General features: G+C 40.5%; 1 protein-coding gene and 1 pseudogene across 2 annotated transcripts; one reads left to right on the forward strand and one right to left on the reverse strand.

Annotated features, from left to right (window-relative positions):
- Positions 1 to 1859: 1859 nt before the first annotated feature.
- LOC111960733 (serpin H1) lies at positions 1860 to 5928 on the reverse strand. 2 transcript variants are annotated; one of them, XM_023982927.2, is made up of 6 exons: positions 5781 to 5928; positions 4937 to 4980; positions 3653 to 4272; positions 3408 to 3506; positions 3068 to 3300; positions 1860 to 2900 (listed from the first exon to the last, which is right to left on the reverse strand). In XM_023982927.2, the coding sequence occupies exons 3-6, from the start codon at positions 4233 to 4235 to the stop codon at positions 2598 to 2600; spliced, it is 1218 nt and encodes a 405-aa protein (XP_023838695.1). In that variant the 5' UTR covers positions 4236 to 4272; positions 4937 to 4980; positions 5781 to 5928; the 3' UTR covers positions 1860 to 2597. The 2 variants fall into 2 exon arrangements, with proteins under 2 accessions (XP_023838695.1, XP_023838693.1); XM_023982925.2 differs by lacking the exon at positions 4937 to 4980.
- Positions 5929 to 15882: 9954 nt separating this feature from the next.
- LOC111957970 (glycerophosphodiester phosphodiesterase domain-containing protein 5-like) overlaps positions 15883 to 21778 on the forward strand; it is a 138145-nt pseudogene continuing 132249 nt past the window's right edge.

Consider the following 21778-nt stretch of genomic DNA (forward strand, 5'->3'; position numbering starts at 1 on the left):
AGCGTGACAGGGCCTCTGTACGTCTATGTAGATATTCCATWAAAAATCAGCCGTTTCCAGCTACAATGTAATTTACAACATTAACAATGTCTCCACTGTATTTCTGATTAATTTGATGTTATTTTAACGTACAAAAAATGTGCTTTTGTTTCAAAATCAAGGATATTTCTAAGTGACCCCAAACTTCTGAACGGTAGTGTATATATATCTAATGTATTGTCAGTAGATTGGCATATAGATAAATAATTCCCTATATTAATCATGTGTTTGTTTGTATGAGAAAAAAAMAGTGTTATTTGGGGACAATGATACAATACAAAAAGGACAGGACAGACACATATATTCCCTTTTTAATTTGAACTGTGGATTTCTGTGTTACATTGACCTCTGGAAATTCAAAAATGTTTATATGCATGCTGTATCCGCTTGTTATAGATTGTCTATGTAATATTTCTGTAACAAAGTCTTGCCATTTTTAAGCAAGGCATTTGGAGACACGGAGTATAGTGATTCTCAATAGACAAGACAAGTAAAGAATAGTCATGTCCAATGTCGATGACTTCATTGACAAGCGTACTATCTCTTGTTTGGTTGAAGGTATGACTTGTATGAATGACAATGAATGAGCGTCCATGACAAGCACTATGAGCTCATACTTTAGGGTTACCTATGCAGTGAAAAACATGAATAGATCAAATAACATGAGCAATGATATATGCAGATGGTTGTTTGATGATATACAGTATATTGGTAAGCTTTTAGTGTCTTATGTATATTAATTCATCTATTTAATAGACTAAGACAACAATTAATTAAAATAATGTACAGATGCACAGTGTTGAAAAATGTAATCTGTTACTGATTACAGTTACATGAAAAATAAAGTAGTCAGTAATGTAATCCGTAATCAGAAACGTAAAGATGCATTCATTATATGTTATTTGTCTTGGATATTTATGAGACACAAAGACTCATGTAAATATTATATATTTAATTAAATAAATCACTGTGGTTTTATTTATACGTATGCATATGACACTGGGTTACAATAATTTCTATGGCTCTTCTAGACAAAAAGAAAGGGAAAGTATTATCCAAGTGGTTGCTCTATTCGCCAGAAGATGGCGATGAGATCACATCTCTTGATCTTTCTGTCCTCTCCATTATCTTTGTCCATTACTCTCTAAATTGTTTGTTCATGGGAATGTGATGAAAGACTACTTTGTTTCTAACACCCCATATTCTACAAAATYTCTGTTTTTCATAATTATTTAGGATGGTTGATGAACATTTCCTGAATCAGTTTTGTGTCTAAGGTCTCAATTGACAATGGAGATGTGTCATACGTTTTACTTCCTTGTTGAGTAGATCTTCTCCCTGTTTCACCATGCTYACCCTGCACTACAACCTCACCCAGCTAGGTTGATTAGTTTTAATGGGGATTTCCTAACTTAATGATCTCTATATTAAGCTCTGGCAGTACTAACTAATGTGTTAAAAGTGGGTAAGGCCTYGGAATCGTGTGCCTTTTGCAGGTTTAAAACTTAGCCTATGTAAGGTCCCCGAGGAAAGAATCTCCACATTCCATTCTGGAGACAGAGGAATGTTCGCCCTCAGGCCGACTGGAACGATTGTTATCATTTTCCTCACTGAACACAGACAGTTAGATACACAATTGCATACTCACTGCACAATTTAGTTAATTTCAGAGGCTTATATCCTGATTATGGCCCCTTAAGTTAAATCTAACCTTTTCTTAATCATGATGTATCAGTATGCTTAGACGAAACTGAGCAGATTCTTACACTTATCAATTTTGAATGTTAATCACAAACCAAGTTWATTTTMRYWTWKWWWMWAWRYKAAAATWGTCAAAAAGGACACAACATTGCATTATGGCAACATTCCAAGGTTTTGTGGTAAATGCCTACAACCTAAAGTCACAGTTTGATTGGCAAATGGCATAGATAATTCAGTTAAAACAAAGTGTACAGAGGAACAGTTTCAGTGCAGCTGGAAAGCAAAAACAACTGAAAGCATGATAAATGTACTTTGCTGGTTGGAAAGTGGAAGATAGTATGTCATGAAATTTGCTTGTGCAACAATATTTCTCTTTAAACAAAGATAATGCAAGTAACCACACAGATCACAAACTCAAAATAAGAGAGAAGCCAAACCTATACTGGTGAAAATAATGGTGGAATATGTCTGATTTTATGGAAGGCAGAAATCTGAGAGATRATAGCTAATTAATATAAGCATGCTGTCAGGTCGTCTGCTATTCAATGTTCAGGTACTCTATAAAGGCACTTATGGTGTTTGGCTATTTCCCGAAATGTGTTGAAATGCAGACTAACAATGTTATTCATTATGGCACATTGCAAAGGCCAAACAGCATTCATTCAAACGTATACACTCCTGTTCCCTGGGAGTGCTTAATGTGTCTGTGATACATTAGTAGGCCTAGCTATTCAGTCCACAGGTTACCTGTTGGAATATGTTCTTGGGGTAACAGTGATACCATAATACACATACTGTACACATACCATTTCCTGGCATGATTCAAGCAGTAAACCYTAACTCACATCCATTAACTATTATAACTCATCACGCATCTTGTCTCCTTTGGGTCGCACCATTCTGCCGATGAAGAGGATGGAGTTGGTCTTGTTGTCCTTCACCAGGAAGATGAAGGGATGGTCAGCGTAGAATAACTTGGGGTTCCTCAGCTTCTCGCTTCCGAAGATGCTGGTGTCGAAAGGGTTCCCCTCAATGTCCCACTCCATGGCAGAGGCGTGGAACACATTGGAGAGGTACAGGTCCTTCTTGCCAGAGATGTTGGACAGATCAGCCTTGGTTTTGTCCACAGCTTCAGTCAGACCAAGCTCACCAAGAGTTTTCTGGAGAGAAGAGTACAATAGAGAGTGAAACATGGAGAAATGGTTTATATGTAGGTCAAATATGTTCTTTCATAGTCAAGCTTGCGAGCTAACTCGTAGTTTATGAGATAAGTCATTAACAACCTTTAAATCTATTGCAAACAATATAGTCGCAATGATGTCTTTACCTGGAGGTTGTGGCTAACTTCTACACTGACTTTGGGCAGAGAGATGGCCACGGCCCTCTCCTCCATCTTGCCCATCCAGGTTTCCAGCTGCTTGCGGGTCAGCAGCTTCTCCAGCCTGTCCAGGGGCTCCAGGTGGTAGGGCATGATGAACACCAGGCTGGACTGCTTCTGGCCCAGGGGCATGTRCAGCACAAACAACATGTTCTCTGTGTCATCATGGAACTTATAGAGACCTGTGGAAAACAGTCATGAGAATAGATTAGTCAACTGATCTTGATAATGTCTTATATTAAGGCTTATAGTATGGTATGTCTCTATTCAAAAGGTTAATGAAACCTACCAGTGCGATGCATCATGGGAACAGAGACTGTGAATGAACGGGTCACCAGGAAGCCACGGTTGTCTACCATCTTCTCATGGAACTTCTCATCCCAGTGAGCTGTAGACAGAGGATAATGTTTGTTTTCTAAAGATATTCACATCTCACAAGCTCACTGTTTAATACTCCCCAATATCAACAGTAATAGCAGTAGTGGAAGGTACAAACTACTAGGCTACAGAGTGTTTTTGAAGAACTCTACTTACGCTTGAAGAACATAGCATTGGCGATCATGGCTCCATCAGCATTCTGCACATCCTTGGTGATCTCAAGCAGCTTGCCGTTTGTTGACTTGGCCGCCCATTCYTTGATGGAGTTCACTGCYCTCCGCTTGTCCCTGAGGTTGATCTTTGAATGGTCATAGTTGTAGTGCTTCTTGCTGCTCTTCACAAAGTCATCGGCAAAGGTGACCAAGCTGGGGCCGTAGAGGCGGTTGCTGATCTTCCATGTGACGTTACGGGTCTTGGGGTCGCTGACCTCATTCAGGAGCTCTGACAGGCCTGTGTGCAGGTGCTCATCCTTCAGGGCGTCAGCGCTGAGGACAGACTTYACCTGGGAGGCGGTGGAAGCCTTGCCCCCGAGGGCCACCATGCCCAGGGAGGAGGCCACCACCACAGGGGATATCAGGATGTTGTCAAGGCCCTTCTCCTTGGCCACCGTGTGGTAGAGTCTGAAGGCCAGGTTGGTGCTCTGGTCAGCCATGGTGGTGGCGTGGCTGCTCAGCTTCTTCTTATCTTCTCCGGAGGCCGCAACGGCCAGCAGGCACAGAGCTACGACGGTCACCCACATCCTGTCTTTCTTCTGGTTCTTGAGCAGCTATAGAAGCCTGAAAGCAGACAAAAATACAAGAATGTAGGAAATCTTGTGTTGGTATTTGAGGCCACTGTTTTAAAGGGTCTATGTTTGTGTAGCAAATAAGTGTAGTTTTAGACGYAGGACACTTATTCAGCAGTTAAATTACAATAGTCACCACAAATTACAATGTTGAACCCAGAAGAGGGCAGGGTTGGCTGCACAAATGAATGGGTTCCAATTTCAGGCAGCCATGTTTCTAGCCACGTCAGCAGCTGAAGAACACTTGAGCTATAGCAGCACCCTAGTGTGCTGGGCTCTGACTGAAGGTGTATTTTGATACCTCTGTGTTCTTATTCATTGTAGAACAAAAAACGTATAAATTCACAATTTCTAAAAGAAAATATGATATTCAGAAGTTCCCCGAGGTATCATTAATGCACATTGTTGTGAATTTCCACATAGAACATATGCAGGTACTTTTTTCCCGTGAACAGAAGCGCACAGGCTTGTTCAAATAAAAGGACCAAATGTTCAGCCTCAGGATACATCTAACAACAAGGAGTGGCTTCTTATTAATCCTTTGATTTTCGWCTACTTGTAAATTGCTTCTCTGCCTTCAAAAACATGGCCGTAGAGCTGGTTTTCCCTAATTTAGCATTTTTCACTTTGTAAATTTTTGCATCATCTTGGGATACCTTGAAATGTTTTCATACTGATGTCAAGGTTTTCGTTTTTCATTCTGAAAGAAAAGAGGTGCATGGGGTAATCTCCATACAGCAGGTGATAAAGCATTAGTCAAACCCACATGGAGCTTTTTTTTCATAAAATTTCTTTGAATATAAGGGTCATTGTTGAAAACATTTTGTATTTMATATTTTCTTGAWTAATGATTCATAGCTAGGTATATCGTGCATACACACATGTAAKACTTATCTCATTGGTCAGTGCATGACCCATAGGTATAGCCGTCTGCAGCGCAACAAAAGTCTTTGCTCCATAAAAATAAAAAAAGGTTTCGCAGCACCCACCCCAAATGACTTCCCACCGCTATGAACGTCCCACCACTCCCAAAATCATATATGCAATGTAACTAACAATTCTGCTTGTTTGTATGTGCAATTACCCACAACCCAATGAAGTTAATGCAATGATTTGTAATTTTCTCTCTTCATTTATTGAATAACTGTAACCCAATAATCAACATGCATCATCAAGCAACGATATTATCTCAAAATACAGTTATAACTGCCGTATCTAATACCCTTTATAGATAAATTGCATGAACATCAATGCGGCATCCTATCAGCTACTCCAGTTCTCACCAAACAGTTGAGATAATAGCAAATATGTGCCGTTTGATTAAACGTAAAGATTGTGCAAGAGTGCCTGAATCAGAATACATACCAAATTCTACAAAGTTATGTTGAAAATAGTTTCAGAACCTAAATGCATGCACTACTTTTACTTTAAACCATTAAAACAAAACAACAGCTTCCCCCCCAAAACATCGTTAAAACTGAGCATTCTCCCAGTCCTTACCTGGCACAGTTTAGCACGACTCTTCCAGATATCACTCTTTGGGTTAGCTCCTCTGTCGATTAATGTTCCTATTATTTTTTTACTCTGGCCTATATATCCCACAGAAAAGAAACTTCTGGAAGTTGGGAATGGGGTATGCAAATGAAAACRTCTGGCTCTCCTTAGGAAGCCTAGACATCAGACCTCCCCCTGGATCCATTTGCTGGAGTCCTCTGCATGGTCCTAATGCTGCAGGCTGACTCAATCCCGCACACAGCTTTCATCATATAAAACTTTCACACATTTTCTAACTTTCATTCACCAGCACAATATATATGGGTAAAGTACAATAGTGTGTATTTTTCAACAGTGGATATGTGCATGTCAGTGATGATGACATCCCTTTGGCTTCCTCTTGTAATTGTGAATGAGTACATTGGTCACAATGCTCATACTGTATGCATGATTTGTATTTTCAATAATCCTGTTCAAAAGCAATGATTATGGAAGGGATTCCACACGACTTTTATAACAGTAGTTGTAACCGTAGTTACTAGAAGTTTGTCAAAGTAATTCGTTTCAGCCTCCRCATCACTCCCCCCTCCCCCATACTGCCACGTCTTCCCAGGCTGATTYCAGGCTTGTTCAGGATGGGGGTTGTGGAGCAGGAGCTATAGCAACAGTGCTGTAAACCAGCTAGAAATCAAGCTCTGACATAAACACGTCCTCACCAGTCTCAATACAAGCAACTGCAACCACRTTTTTACATAATTTCAACTAAAAGTAACCTTTTATTGAATGACAATGTGAAATTCTACTGGTACCATGTGGTACGTCTCTTAAATAGGTATAGTGAAATYTAGTTCTGATGCCATCAGTTCGATGTCCAAATCACATCATTCCACTGTGGATGTAACATATTTCCCCCTCCTCTTTTTGCAGCCCTGTCTTAACTCTTGTGTAGTCTTAACATTCTGTATACTCCCCTTGTGCTAAGGGTAAAAAATMACCCGCCTTCACTAAACCCCTKAAATAAAGCAGCTTAATTGAATTTTAAACCCCAAATATATTTTGCATGAAGAAACAACCTGTAATTCATCACAAACTTTGTGAATATCTGGGTTTTCCCTCTTCACAATGCAGAAAGACTGCATTTAATCAGTGGACACCACTCGTTTCTATTACAACACACCTGTCATAATTGTTTTCTTTACTAAAGTAAAGGTTTATTATTATTATTATTATTATTGCTAAAGATACTGCATAGTTGTAAACATTAACTTTTTAGCAAGAGATAGCACTTGTATAGCCTAAGGAAGTAGCAGAAATGTGCAGAAAGTCATTTTGAATTTTATTGAAGGGAAACAATAACAGTCTTGAACTTTTTTGYCAACATAGTGATATATTATTATATACCGTACAATGAGGAATTCAACTACAAAATACTAGTCTTCTCCCATTTTTTAAACCATTGCCCCCACCCACAAGGTGTATAAATAACAACAATAAATAAGAATAAAATAAGATAATAGATACAAAACAAAAACGTGAAGAACAAAAATCAATTAACTCTAACATGTGGGACAATATGCAAGTGTGTGTGCATGGACTTTGCAGATGTATTCTCACATGTGCAGCATATAGAATTTGTTTTACAGTCCTTCTTTAGGGGTCAGAATTGATATCTTCTCCTCTTGCCTGCCCCAGCTGCAGCCTCAGGAGGATCAGGACAAGATTCAGCCCCCTGAACAGCTTTCACAAGCGCTGCAYAGGTTGCTGTGCGGTGGAGGTGCTCCCTTCTTTGAATGTGTGGCGTGACAAGTGCCTTTGCCAGCTGCTCCAGGAACACCCTCCTCTTGTTCTACTTATCAGGCATCCAGGTAGGGTTGATCTTGTTCCATATCATGAAGGCATGTTATGAGGACACATCAATGATGTTATGGAAGATGACCAGGGGCCAGCGGGCAGTCATCCTCCTGCAGCTGTAAATTCCAATCACCTTGTCCAGGTTGTCCACGCCTCCTTTGTTGTGGTTGTCYTCCAGGATGATGGCTGGCTTCCTGTCCTCATGATCACTGATCTCAGCCGTTTTGTGCAGTGCGCTCAGGAGGACCACATTCTTGTTCCTCTTTGGGAGGTAAGAAACTAGAYTGGTGGTCCATCTGTCACATCAAGCACAACCCTGGTCCCCTGGTTCTCCACTGGTCGGTTTCCCTGTGTAGACTTCCATCTTCCAAACGTAGCTGGATTGTGCGTCACAGACCACCCATATCTTGATGCCATACTTTGCTGACTATGCCATACTTTGCTGACTTGCTGGGCATATACTGCCGGAAAGGACAGCGACCTTTTGACAAAAGAGATTACTATCAGTAATTAGTATTAGTGTCATAGAAAAAAAATCACATAAATCAATGATATTACAGCAACACATGATACAATTAACAGTGAAAATCACTTACATTACAGATATGAAAATAAAAATGTACCTCTGAATGGAACCAGTTGCTCATCCACTGTTACTTCAGACCCAGGGTTGTAGAGGTATTGCAGATGCTCCACCCACTTCTCCCAGACCTCTCTTATGTTCGCCAGTTTGTCTCTCCCACGTCTTGCAGGTCTTGAATCACGGTTATCAAATCGTAGCATTCTTGAGAAAGTGTAAAAGACTTTCAGTGGCATCGTGGCACGGAAAATCACCCTTCCACTCTCTGCATCCCAGAGACTACATGTAGCCTCGCCTCAGGACCTATACACACCTGCTAAGATTAGCAGRCCTATGTAGGCATGCAGGTCAATCTCATCCATCTGTAACGGCAGATTTCCTCCTCTTCGTCTGAAGAGGAGGTGTAGCAGGGATCGGACCAAAGCGCATCGTGGTTAGTGTTTATCATGTTTTAATAATGACAAAAACGTGAACACTACAAACTACAAAACAATAAATGTGAAAAACCGAAACAGTCCTATCTGGTGCATAGACACAAAGACAGAAGACAACCACCCACAAACCCCAAAACAAAACAGGCTACCTAAATATGGTTCCCAATCAGAGACAATGACTAACACCAGCCTCTGACTGAGAACCATATCAGGCCAAACATAGAAACGTGAAAACTAGACACACAACATAGAATGCCCACCCAGCTCACGTCCTGACCAACACTAAAACAAAGAAAACACAAAATAACTATGGTCAGACCGTGACACCATCCTTTCCAGTTTTCTCCATACTTACGGAAACCCTCCAAATTTGTAATCTCCAGGATGATTATTTTAGATGGCTGGTGTGCTGAACATGTAGAATGTTGAGGCAATGTCCTGGGCATGGGCAACTGCATGTCTTGTGGACCCTGGGGTCATCCTTCTGACATTTTGTGCTGCCATCCTGCTCTGGTTGTCATATGGTGACAAGGACCATGTTATTTTGTTATTTGACCAAAATCTGGGGATTTCTTCTTCATCTGAAGATGATGCATCGTGCTCTGGGTTGTATTCTCCCCCATCTTCTTCTTCAGATACCTCCTCCTCTTCTAAATCGTTGTTCTCTGGTTCCTCCTGGACATCTGAAAAAATCTGATCTACGACCTGTTGGGCACTGAAACGTGCACTCATGGCTTCAGCAAAGAGAGAACTGGGGGGACTGTCATCTGCAGCAACTTTAAAGCCTCTGACTGCATTCCCCATTAGTAAGCAATACTTTCAATAGATTTTTATTTTGTCTGAAATTTAGTTTATTTTCTCTGTAATTGTTTTTATTTTGTCTGTGAACTTGAGTCATGTGTGGGGTCATGGAGGGGAGTGTCAAGTTCGTTGAAAGGATCGGACCAAGGCACAGCGTGCGTAGAGTTCCACATAATTTTWATAAACTGAAACTCACCTAACAAAACAACAAACAACCAAACGAAACKTGAAGCTACTGATGTGCACTAAGGCAACTATACATAGACAAGATCKCACAACACAAATGAGGGAAATGGCTACCTAAATATGATCCCCAATCAGAGACAACGATAAACAGCTGTCTCTGATTGGGAACCATATCAGGCCAACATAGACATACAAAACCCCCTAGACATACAAAACCCTAGACATACAAAAACTAGCGTACCCACCCTAGTCACACCCTGACCTAACCAAAATATATAGAAAAACAGAGATATCTTAGGTCAGGGCGTGACAGGGAGATGCTGCACATGCACAATAAAGTTTTAGTTTTGTCTGAGTTCACTCAGTAGCACACATAATCTCCATTTCTCTGTAATGGGATGTGTATGTGTGTGTGTGTGGTGTGTGTGTGTGTGGTGTGTGTGTGTGTGTGTGTGTGTGTGTGTGTGTGTGTGTGTGTTGTGTGTGGTGTGTGTGTGTGTGTGTACATAATTAAACTGCCGGGTAAAAAATTACTCTAAGACAATCTTTGTACCCTGGTGGTGTACAACTTTCATGGAAATATGAACAAAGGCGATGTTTCACTTTTTGTAATGTTGGGGTCACTCTAGGAAAAGTCATAAAACTTCAAGTTGAAAGAAAATAATTTAGGGGGTTTTCTCTGCAAATAAACATAGTGGCGGTGTTAAGGGTGTGTACTGGAGGCGAAGTCGGGTGCAGGAGAGCAAAGTGCAGAACAGAACAGAGCAGAACAGGCACACTTTTTATTCCGGTKCAACYAAAGCACAAAAGTACATAAATGTGCCCAAACACGGAACATAGASAAAAAGTATGGCGCGTAACAATACCCACATAACATAAATACAATTTCACACAAAGACATGGAGGGGAACAGCGGACTAAATACATGCAGTGTGATTAGGGAATGAAAACCAGGTGTGTATGGAACAAGACAAAACAAATGGAAATATGAAAAATGGAGCGGCGATGGCTAGAAAGCCGGTGACGTCCATCGCTGAACGCCGCCCGAACAAGGAGAGGAGCCGACTTCGGCGGAAGTCGTGACAGGCGGGTCATTTTTGACCCTTGAMACAACACAAGGTTTAAATTGCCGTCACATGCCAGCTGATGAGAGACTTGCCTTTTGGTGATTGGGGGAGAATGTTCCTGAGGCTTCTACAAACACAACTCCYCTACCATACCCATGCCGCAGTCCCATGTCCCCACCCCCTCCCCCAGGCTCTGTTTTTTTATTCTATAATAGTCAAATACTCTGAAATTCCTCATCCCCTGCATGAGTCAGGGTAGGCCTAGTTCAAACAAGCCTGGCCCAATCCCCAATGGAACTAATCTACATGCAAAGATGGCTCTATCCAGAGTAACAATACATTCGTTTTTGAGTGAGGAATCTATAAAACTCACCAGGGCCTCATACGTGCATATTCCATTTTAGTTCAGCAGACCAAAATGGACTTAAAGGTGCTCCTGTGAAAGAATGTATATTCTATACTACTGAGCCATTTTCTTTATGTTAGTATTCTTATCTTTTATTATTTATTATTGTTGTTTCCTTGTCGAGAAGAAACTTTCAAGTAAGCATTTTGTTGGCCAGTGTATACCATGTGTATCCTGTACATACGACTAATACAACTTGAAACTCCTGTGAAACGATGGAGGGACTAGTAGGCCTACGCCTGGTGGAGATAGGGGCAGATGTTACACATTTCTGTTGCTCTTCTGTACCTCTGTACACAGCACTTATATATGAAATCAAAAGCRTTAGGGGGTGCTACTACTTCTTACTTAACCCACAGGGTTGAAAGGCTAGGGTTGTGTTTCGGGGGACACACGGCTCTCGACCTTCGCCTCTCCGGGAGTTGTCTGTACGGGAGTTGCAGCGATGGCACAAGACTGTAACTACCAATTGGATATCACGAAATTGGGGAGAAAAAGGGTAAAAAAACAAAAKTGTCATTTTGCTCTCATGCTGAACGTTAGATACACTATCAGCATTTTCTGTGTTTGAGTTTTTGTGTTTCTACATGATTGGACTTGTAAAACACTACCGCTATGCAGGATTCTGTACCTTCACTCAGCGAATATGACAGACACAAGGGATCTATTGAGTTAAAGGAAGCTTGGGTGGTACTGCCAAGACTAACATATGATGTAAGACCTCGGTGATGTTTCCACGATGCTGAAGGATGTACATTTCTGAAGCATTACCTTTAGGTCTACGTCTTGTAGATATGTAAAGAGCAGCGTAATTAAAGAATCAGCAAATGTATCACGATCATGCAATTCACAAATCGTGAATAGTCTACGATGAATAATACATCTATAAACTCGTTATCTTATAGGAGGTATTTTGATGCCATGTCAATATATTTTTATACTGTGGTTGATAGTATGTGTAACCATTGACCAACACAATACATTGGAAAAACAACTATTGTGTATTTCTGTCAAGTTGAAGTATGTCACGTTCTGACCATAGTTCCTTTTTTATGTCTTTATTTTAGTTTGGTCAGGGTGTGAGTTGGGGTGGGCATTCTATGTTGTTTTTCTATGTTTTGTTCTATACYTTATATTTCTATGTGTTTGGCCTAGTATGGTTCTCAATCAGAYGCAGGTGTCGATCGTTGTCTCTGATTGAGAATCATACTTAGGTAGCCTGTTTTCCCACTATGGGTTGTGGGTAGTTGTTTTCCGTTTTAGTGTTTTCACCATTCGGGACGGTTTCGGTTTTCATTTTGATTCTCTTGTTCTTTTTGTATTTTGTATTCATTCTTATTAAAAGTTATTATGGATACGTACCACGCTGCATTTTGGTCSACCTCTCCTTCCACCAACGAAAGACGTTACAAAGTAACTAAACTTCTATTGCTTAGAATCATTCATTTTTATTTTGTTCCAACATCCAGCTCTTGTTCCAAACTCTTGAACTTTACATATTAKACTTGATTTGTCTTAATTATGGTTTGATTAACTTTTGCTCCTCTTCAGGTCTGTGTCTGTGCTGGGCTGACAGAATAGGCTAATGACTGCCTGGGGGTGGGACAAAGACCGTATAAAAGGGTAATCTAGGGAAGGGCTAGTAATACTTGGCTATTGGATTAGCATGTCCTCTGGTGGTCTAAAGAGATTCACATGTTCCCAAACGGCAACTAAGTTTCCTTTTCACTGTGCAAGTGCAGTACTTGAGGGAGACTCAAGTTTATCTATTTTTTAATTGAGTTCACATTTTGGCACTTTAAAATAATTGTAATAATCTTGTTGCGGCTTTAATATAACCCTGAGGTTAGTTCTGATTGGACTCCTATTCTCATTATCTGTCTTCTGAATATAGACTTCATATTTTATTATTATTTATTCATACTAATTCATCTGTTTATTTTCCTATTTAGATAAGCATACATATTAAAATGTTTATTTTCCTATTTAGATAAACATACGGATTAAAGACGTGTCAAAATGAACCTGTAAATATTCACAATGGGACTAATCCCATTCCATTCTACACATAGCCACTGGATGGTGGTCAAAACAAATAAATGCCTTGTCTGATCTGAAGTTGAAAGTTTTGAACTGAGATTGAGACAACACTGTAATAAGTCTTTGCAATTTTGATCCAATTGGAGGAGAAGGTCAGTCAAGGAACGTTGGATCTTCTCCTCTAATGCATTTTGAGAAAGAGGGCAGGAGAGAGTATGTAAGGAATCAAGGAAAGACGATTGAAAAAGAGCCCAGTTCTCCATCACCTGAGAGGTCGCAAGCTGTTACATCCTAATTTGACCCTTGCTTCACACACCTTCACCTGTACAAAGACCCCAGTCTGTGATGGCCCCAGTACCTCTATCACCAAGCCACCCTTCCTGCTGCTTGGCCTTTTGGAGGAGGGATGTACAGAATCATCAAACCAGCTGGAGCCTCTGACTAATGCCTGCCTAGGGAGAGCAGGGGGTCTGCTACTCTGCTGCTGCTCCCTCACACATCAAATGTCACAGGAAGTAGTCCAAACACCATGCTGCCTCCCCTCCTCTGTGCCGCCGCACGCTCCCAGCCTGGAAGTGGAGCCCTGCGTGAGTGTGTGTGTGTGCGCGTGCGTGTGTGTGTGTTTGAAATGTAGATGGATGATCCGCTGGCTGTCATGCATCATTTCATGTGAAGAGATTAATTGGACTTAAATCATTCATTTTCCATTACTTCCATCCGTGGGTTGTTCAGTCTCTTGCTAATTGAGAATTACAAAGTATAAATGAACCAGATGGATGCATAAAGGATCTACACTACTACAGTACTAAAATGATGTTCAATCATTTTGGGTGCCATCCATAAAATCACACTTGTACATGTCTTGACAACAATCACTGTGCAATTCTCATTCAAGGTTCTCCCTCTGTCAAATTGAATTGACGTCAGAATGATAGCAATGAAAGCCTTTTCTGTTTCCTTAGTGATACATAGAAATATATATTTATTTCCTGGTCACAATTCCCCTTCCGCTTGAGATAGGGATGCACTGTCATGCCAACCACAGATTCAACTACTTGATAGAAAGAAAGTTACACCTATAACTAGTGCCTAGAGTTTTTCCTGATCAGGTAACATGGTCAGGAAAAAACATCAGGCCTTAATTATGATGAAAACTATAACACTATGAACATATACAAAACATATACTATGAAATGTAGAGTTAATTTTATTCTGCACTTTTTAGGACATTCTAATGTTGCTATTCTTTGTGTGGGAAATCTGGATGTGCGCAATTGCAACTTGGGCAGAGATTAAATGGTATGAAATTAACAGCTGYGCCCCAACCAGAACAGAAGCTGCTGTTTATCAAAGCCCGGTTCTGTTAACGACAGTAAGTTCCGTTTGGGTGAGTGAGAATCAATGACACAAGCCTTTTTTACCCTCAATTATGCAAACAAAACAACATAATATTGTCCTGAGAGTTGCATAATCTACATTTAAAAAAATCCTTACATTAAAGTTTTACATAATGAATGAAGAGAGCTGACAGTTTATTAGCACCTGATATTACACAAAAAAAATGTGGGATCCAACAAGGGTTCTTCTAAGATCCTAAAAGTTCCTCAAAGAACCTTAGGGTTCTTGGCMCTGAAAAATGCACCCGAAAGGTTCTTCCAAGAACCCCAGAGGGGGAGGGGTTCATCGAGGAACCTCCTTAGTTGGTGGGGGTTCAAACCTAACTGCCCAACTGAAACATTTGGATTTGAGATGACAGCAGGTGCAGGCAGAGAAAAATGTAAAGATCTCCTCAATGTAAGGTAAGGTTTCTCCCTTGTTTGATCTAAATTMATATTGTTTTATGATCATACCATCTATTTAAAAAAAATATATTTGTAGAAATGGTAGTGTTGTTTGACATTTTGTCCATTTTCTAAAACAGAAAATGGACACAATTCAATGGATATCAATCAACAAAGAGGTAAGAATATGTTAAAGGCTGTAGCTGCATTGGGTGCAGATGACTGAACTTTTGTGTGTGTCTGAGTCTGCAGGTATACTGACCAGTAGGCAGACAAAGGTATGTACAATTGGTATTGGTATGTTGTGCAGATCACATGTATCATCTACAGTTCATTTTGGTTTATCTAAACCCTTACAAGACTCAGTCACAGCAGCATCCCTTCAATGAAAATCCCAGAGGCGTCTACATTATGGACAAGGGATTTGTATAAAAAACATTATCAAAAGTGAAAAGTTGTTTTTCATTCACATTTACCACAGAAACCAAGGTATGAATACTGCCATGTGCACATAAAAACAAAAAAAAATCTGTATAATTGCTTTTTTTTGGATTCACACACTTCACCCTCCCACAATCTGAATAAATGATCATGGCTGTAGTGACAGATTCAGATTCAGATTTGTGACAGCAGTGGGGTTCCTGTTCCTCTAGTCTACTGGGTGGTGTTGACTGTCCACCAACAGTCTCAAGGTGTTTTAACACTTTTTCTTTAATAGATTGCTATTGAGTCAGTGATGCTTTTGGCCGTGCCCCATCAGAGCCACTATATATAGCATTTTACTGTGTGTATGATGTGGGTTATGGAGCTATATTTGATTACTTTTACATGATCATAACCTCATCCTTTGTTTTTCAGCCTTTTCATGCTTCTTACAATGGGAGACGTCGCGTGCCGGAAGATGGGTGACGCTCTTTCCCTTTAAAATAAAAGCTACAACTCCGCCCACTGGTAGTCAGTCGATTGATTTACTCTCCCGGTGTTCATAGGCAAGGCTTGCATTAACCTCAGAAGACTCTAACCTTGGAATATTTACTGAGAAAACGAAGTTAAACTGATACACACTTCAATGTAGCATAAACCCACGAGGTTGAATTTAGTGGAATAACTCTGGGTCGAATGGTWTTCCTTTGTTGTGACAGGACACATTTCCTTTTGACAACATTTGTTGGCCACCCACCTCAACACAGACAGCAGCCCATTTGTCGCGTGGTGTGAGGACAGTTGGTCTGAGGACTTCGTAAAATATTCCTACAACTTCACATGGGAGAAAAAGCCTGAAATAATTGATAAAGGTGAGTGTTGTCATATCCAAGCGATTATCTGAGCAGTTGAAGTAAGTGGGTGCCATGACATGGTATCAAAGTKGTTTTTTGTTGAAGAGGAACAAAAACCGGTGGTTATTTACCTTTTGTGACAAAGTAACCTACCCATTTGTTCATTCACTCAGGAGAAGTTGTTGCATTTTTATTTCTGTAAATTTAGTAACTTCAGAAGCTCACATGCATGGCACGCTTATGAAATATTAATTAATTCACACCTTGAATTAACCTAATAGGCTACAAAGGGCACGCCCGTGTATGCGASACATAGCCTATGGTTGGAAAACCCTAACTGTATTGGGAGAAAATATGACTATTTAGCTAAGGATGTATTATTTATCTATTTATAGGCTACACACCGCCTCAGACAACCAGCCTTTACAGGCATTTTCATCTGTCCAATTTACGGACAAATAAATCTGTTATCAATGGCAGTAACTTTCACTATTCTTGAACATGCAGGTTTCACTTCCAGAWCTATGGATGTATGAAGCAGCAGTAAAACATAGGATAACAGCCCCCTTTTGACTAATGCACATACCCTAATTCACATGCATCTCTGAATTGTGGTATGGCATCGGCGGCCCTCCCATTAGGACGTTGGGGCGGCGCTCCACTTGTAATTGCAAAAAAAAAACACTTGTGATAAAAAAAAGTACCAATTTTAATTGAAATATCGCACCATTAATGGATTTTGTTTTAAATGTGTACCTGGTTCGATTCCAGGCTGTATCCCATCCAGCTGTGATTATGAGTCCCATAGGGCGGTGCACAATTGGTCCAGCGTTGGCCGGGGTAGGCTGTCATTGTAAATAAGAATTGTTCTTAACTGACTTGCCTAGTTAAATAAAGGTTAAATAAAAAATWGACTGTCTTGTCTCGCTCAAATGTTTGCTCTAGTCTCCCTCCCAATATTTATCTCGCACCATATGGCTTACTTCRGCACGACTAGATCTGCTCTATCAGGTACAGATAGCTTTTTACTTTAACGCCAATTGTAATTAACTTGTAAATAAATAATCATAACAGTCATGGAAGCCTGAGAACTGATAAACCAGACCTCTACATCCAACTAACTAGAACACTAGCTAGAACCTTCTCATGGCGGATCTGGTAGGACAAAAAAGCAAGACTGTGGCTTATTGTTTCCCCCCCATGTTGTTCATCAGGTTCTAATGTAGCTAGGTGACAGGGCGACATGTTGTGTGGACTACAACTATTAAACCGGGTGTATCACAAAGCATGATCAAATGAATTAGGCAGCTACAGTAATTTTYAGAAACAGAAATATTTGTTTTGTTTATTTTATTACATTTTTATTTWWWWAAATAATGAACCAGTCGATCTACCATTGATAAGCAGCTAGCTAGTTGGTAGCTTGCTAGCTCCCATGKCAATTTCATGTCTTTCAAAACTAATATCTGACTAACTCTGAAATTTGAAGTTATTTCAAAATGAAAGTTAACTGGCTAGTGTATCATTCTTTGTGACATTGTTAGATGTGTGTTCACTTATTGCATTTGCATGGTGGTTGCGTTCTACCTAGTGCACTCGTTCGCTGGCTGCTCATTCTAAACAGTAAATAGTATAATATAATCTGTTCAAAACAGTGGCAGAATTGTGAACGCTGCGTGTAACACATCCGGTGTCAGGATAAATAAAATGCAAGGTCTGCTAACTTTCTTTAATTATGTTTAATTACCGCAAACAATGAATGGCAAATGCAATTTTCGTATATACGGGTTCGCTGTTTCACCGCGCAGGATGAACAGAGAACTGGCAAGAAGTACGTAAACAGCTGTTCTTATACCGTGATGACGTCGTTTCAACGCGTCTGTTAGCCTATCACAGTAGAGGCTGGTCTTGGTTTAGACTTTGCCCCCCTTTGCTGACCCCTTGGCGCGTTCCTTTGTCCACATCTGGTTGCTGGGTAGATTAGCTCCGTCTTGGGTCTGTCGATTCTACACTAAAACAGTTCCTAATATGGTATTGTCCAGTATTCTAACCTCCTCGTTGGTCTAGAGAGATGCACCCCTCCCCTCTCCAGACTGTCCACAACTTTTATGGCCTGTGTTGGTKAGTCCTTTCACCTACACACCCACACCCCTCTGTATAGTTTGTGTATGTGTGTAACAAAACAATATTCCTCTTCAACCAATATGCTAACAGGCTATTATGCTTAAACATAAATCCTAACAGAATGTGCTGCAGTGAGCGTTTTTGTTTTTGACAAGCAAAAGTGAAATAGGTGTATTTATGCTGCTGTTCAAATGCACAGATTTCTTTGAGAAGATGCATAAAGCAACTACCAGTAGTTCAAAAAACTTGGCATCATATTTCTGTCCTGCTGCTTGGTTGACAACTCCAACCACCTCGTGCCCTGGGTATTCAGCCAATCAGCGGCCTTCACTGATGTATGGCGAATTTCAAAATGCATAAAAACAAACTGCAGATATGTACATAGAGGAAATCATGAATAAGGTCGTGTGAACCTGCCAGTACCAAGTAGAAAAAGCTGATTTCTTTTTTTTAAGGTATGATATTTAAAAAAAAATATATATATATAAATTATTTCACCTTTATTTAACCAGGTAGGCCAGTTGAGAACAAGTTCTCATTTACAACTGCGACCTGGCCAAGATAAAAGCAAAGCAGTGCGACACAATCAACACAGAGTTACACATGGAATAAACAAACATACAGTCAATAACACAATAGAAAAAATCTATATACAGTGTGTGCAAATAAGGTAAGATTAGGGAGGTAAGGCAATAAATAGGCCGTAGTGGCGAATTAATTACAATTTAGCAATTAAACACTGGAGTGAGAGATGTGCAAGTAGAGATACTGGGGTGCAAAGGAGCAAAAAAAAATTATATATATGGTGATGAGGTAGTTGGATGGGCTATTTACAGATGGGCTATGTACAGGTGCAATGATCTGTGAGCTGCTCTGACAGCTGATGCTTAAAGTTAGTGAAGGAGATATGAGTCCAGCTTCAGTGATTATTTTTTTTTGCAATTCGTTCCAGTCATTGGCAGCAGAGAACTGGAAGGAAAGGCGGCCAAAGGAGGAATTTGCTTTGGGGATGATCAGTGAAATATACCTGCTGAAGTGCGTGCTACGGGGGGGTGACCAGTGAGCTGAGAATAGGCGGGGCTTTGCCTACCAACGACTTATAGATGACRTGAAGCCAGTGGGTTTGGCGACGAATATAAAGCAAGGGCCAGCCAACGAGAGCGTACAGTTCGCAGTGGTGGGTAGTTTATGGGGCTTTGGTGACAAAATGAATGGCACTGTGATAGGCTGCATCCAATTTGCTGAGTAGAGTGTTGGAGGCTATTTTGTAAATGACATCGCCGAAGTCAAGGATCGGTAGGATAGTCAGTTTTACGAGGGTATGTTTGGCAGCATGAGTGAAGGATGCTTTGTTGCGAAATAGGAAGCTGATTCTAGATTTGATTTTGGATTGGAGATGCTTAATGTGAGTCTGGAAGGAGAGTTTACAGTCTAACCAGACACCTAGGTATTTGTAGTTGTCCACATATTCTAAGTCCGAACCTTCCAGAGTAGTGATGCTGGACAYGCGGGRAGGTGCAGGCAGCAATCGGTTGATGGGCATGCATTTAGTTTTACTTGCATTTAAGAGCAGTTGGAGGCAACKGAAGGAGAGTTGTATGGCATTGAAGCTCATCTGGAGGTTAGTTAACACAGTGTCCAAAGAAGGGCCAGAAGTAWACAGAATGGTGTCGTCTGCTATCTATGCTCTGTCAAAAATGCTATCAACTTTGACTGACGTGTGTTGCGTGAGGCAATGCATTTTACTTTGGCATCAAAAACCTGAGTGGTGAGAGTGTCAATTTCTCTACACTCTGATGTAGACAGACTAGATGTCTCGTATTATTGGCGAGTGTGAACTTAAAAACATCAGTCATCACAGATATTGTTGTCTAGATGCMGAAATGTGTCATTTTTTATGGATAACTCCGCATTATTGCAGCAGTCTGGCTAGGACAGGCACAGGAAAATGGACTAGAACATTCCATGGAATGCACTTMTGTCCTCAACAGTTATTCTTATGTGTTTCATGTGTACACACCAAACACACTGATTGGGGTGCCCACAGCCTACTCCTTGACTAGAGTTTGAGTCAGTTTCAGTTTCACAGTAATTGATTCTGAGGAAGAGAGTATCAGTCTCACTGTTAACCTATTTATAAATGGCTCATAATACAAATGTTAAGATGACATGAAATGTTACGTGATGGACTCTAATATCTGGAACCTTTTCTTAGACAATTTTTGTTTATGTATTTCGAGCATAAGCTTTGTCCATTTGCACTGGTGCGGTTCTCAACATTTCTTTGTCTAAGAATATCATGCAGCCCATCTTGCTTGCATAATTGCTCTTGGGGGCATGAACTGCCAGAGGAATGTTTATTCCATAAATGGTGCCATCGTTTTCTTTTATAGCCAGTGTGTGTTCCTTGAGAAAGGAAACAGTCAAGATCTGCTGTTGGTCTTACGTCTATAATAAGAGCTTCTATCACTAAGGCAACAACTGCATGTTTAGCAGTCGAGATGAGATGGCAGTGTGGTATTATCCTAATTAACATGTGGGAGCGGAAGATGGTGAGCGAGCGTATTATTACAGCCTGTCCCGTTGGGAGTTAAGCCCTCCACCACCACCTACCCTCTCTTTGACACCCTACCTCCAGTAAAGACACACCTTCTCTCTGACCCCCCCATGTATCCTGGTGTGATGAGTAGGCCTAATGTAAGAACGGGGTCACTGCATGCCTAACCACACCCCTTTAGCACTACCACTGGAGGACAAGAATGTGATATGGGGGGGGTCAGTTCCACTGCTAGACTGGGGATTTGAAATTCTCACCTTATGTATAGTACTTTCAATCATATGACTTCTATCTTTGGTTTTTGTATAAAGGCAAACAGCCTGTCTTAAGGCGTCCACACGCTCCCCAAACTAAACAGTTCGGAAGAGTTCATGCATATACAATTGAAGTTGGACATTTACATACACTTAGGTTGGAGTCATTAACTTGTTTTTCAACCACTCCACAAATTWCTTGTTAAAACTTACGGCTGAAATCCCGGTAACGGGATCGATTTGACAACAGCCAGTGGAAGTGCAGGGTGCCAAATTCAAACAACAGAAATCTCATAATTAAAATTCCTCAAACATACAAGTATTATACACCATTTTAAAGATAAACTTGTTGTTAATCCCACCACAGTGTCCGATTTCAAAAAGGCTTCACGACGAAAGCATACCATGCGATTATGTTAGGTCAGCACCTAGTCACAGAAAAACACAGCCATTTTTCCAGCCAAAGAGCTTCATCAGATGGCACTCATAGGACTTCATGTTACACAATAACATGTAGTTTTTGTTGATAAAGTTCATATTTATATCCAAAAATCTGTTTACATTGGCGGCGTTATGTTCAGTAATGGTTTTGCTTCCAAAACATCCGGTTATTTCGCAGAGAGCAAAAATCAATATTACAGAAATA

This window comes from Salvelinus sp. IW2-2015, linkage group LG4p, assembly GCF_002910315.2.
Source record: "Salvelinus sp. IW2-2015 linkage group LG4p, ASM291031v2, whole genome shotgun sequence".
Taxonomy (NCBI): domain Eukaryota; kingdom Metazoa; phylum Chordata; class Actinopteri; order Salmoniformes; family Salmonidae; genus Salvelinus; species Salvelinus sp. IW2-2015.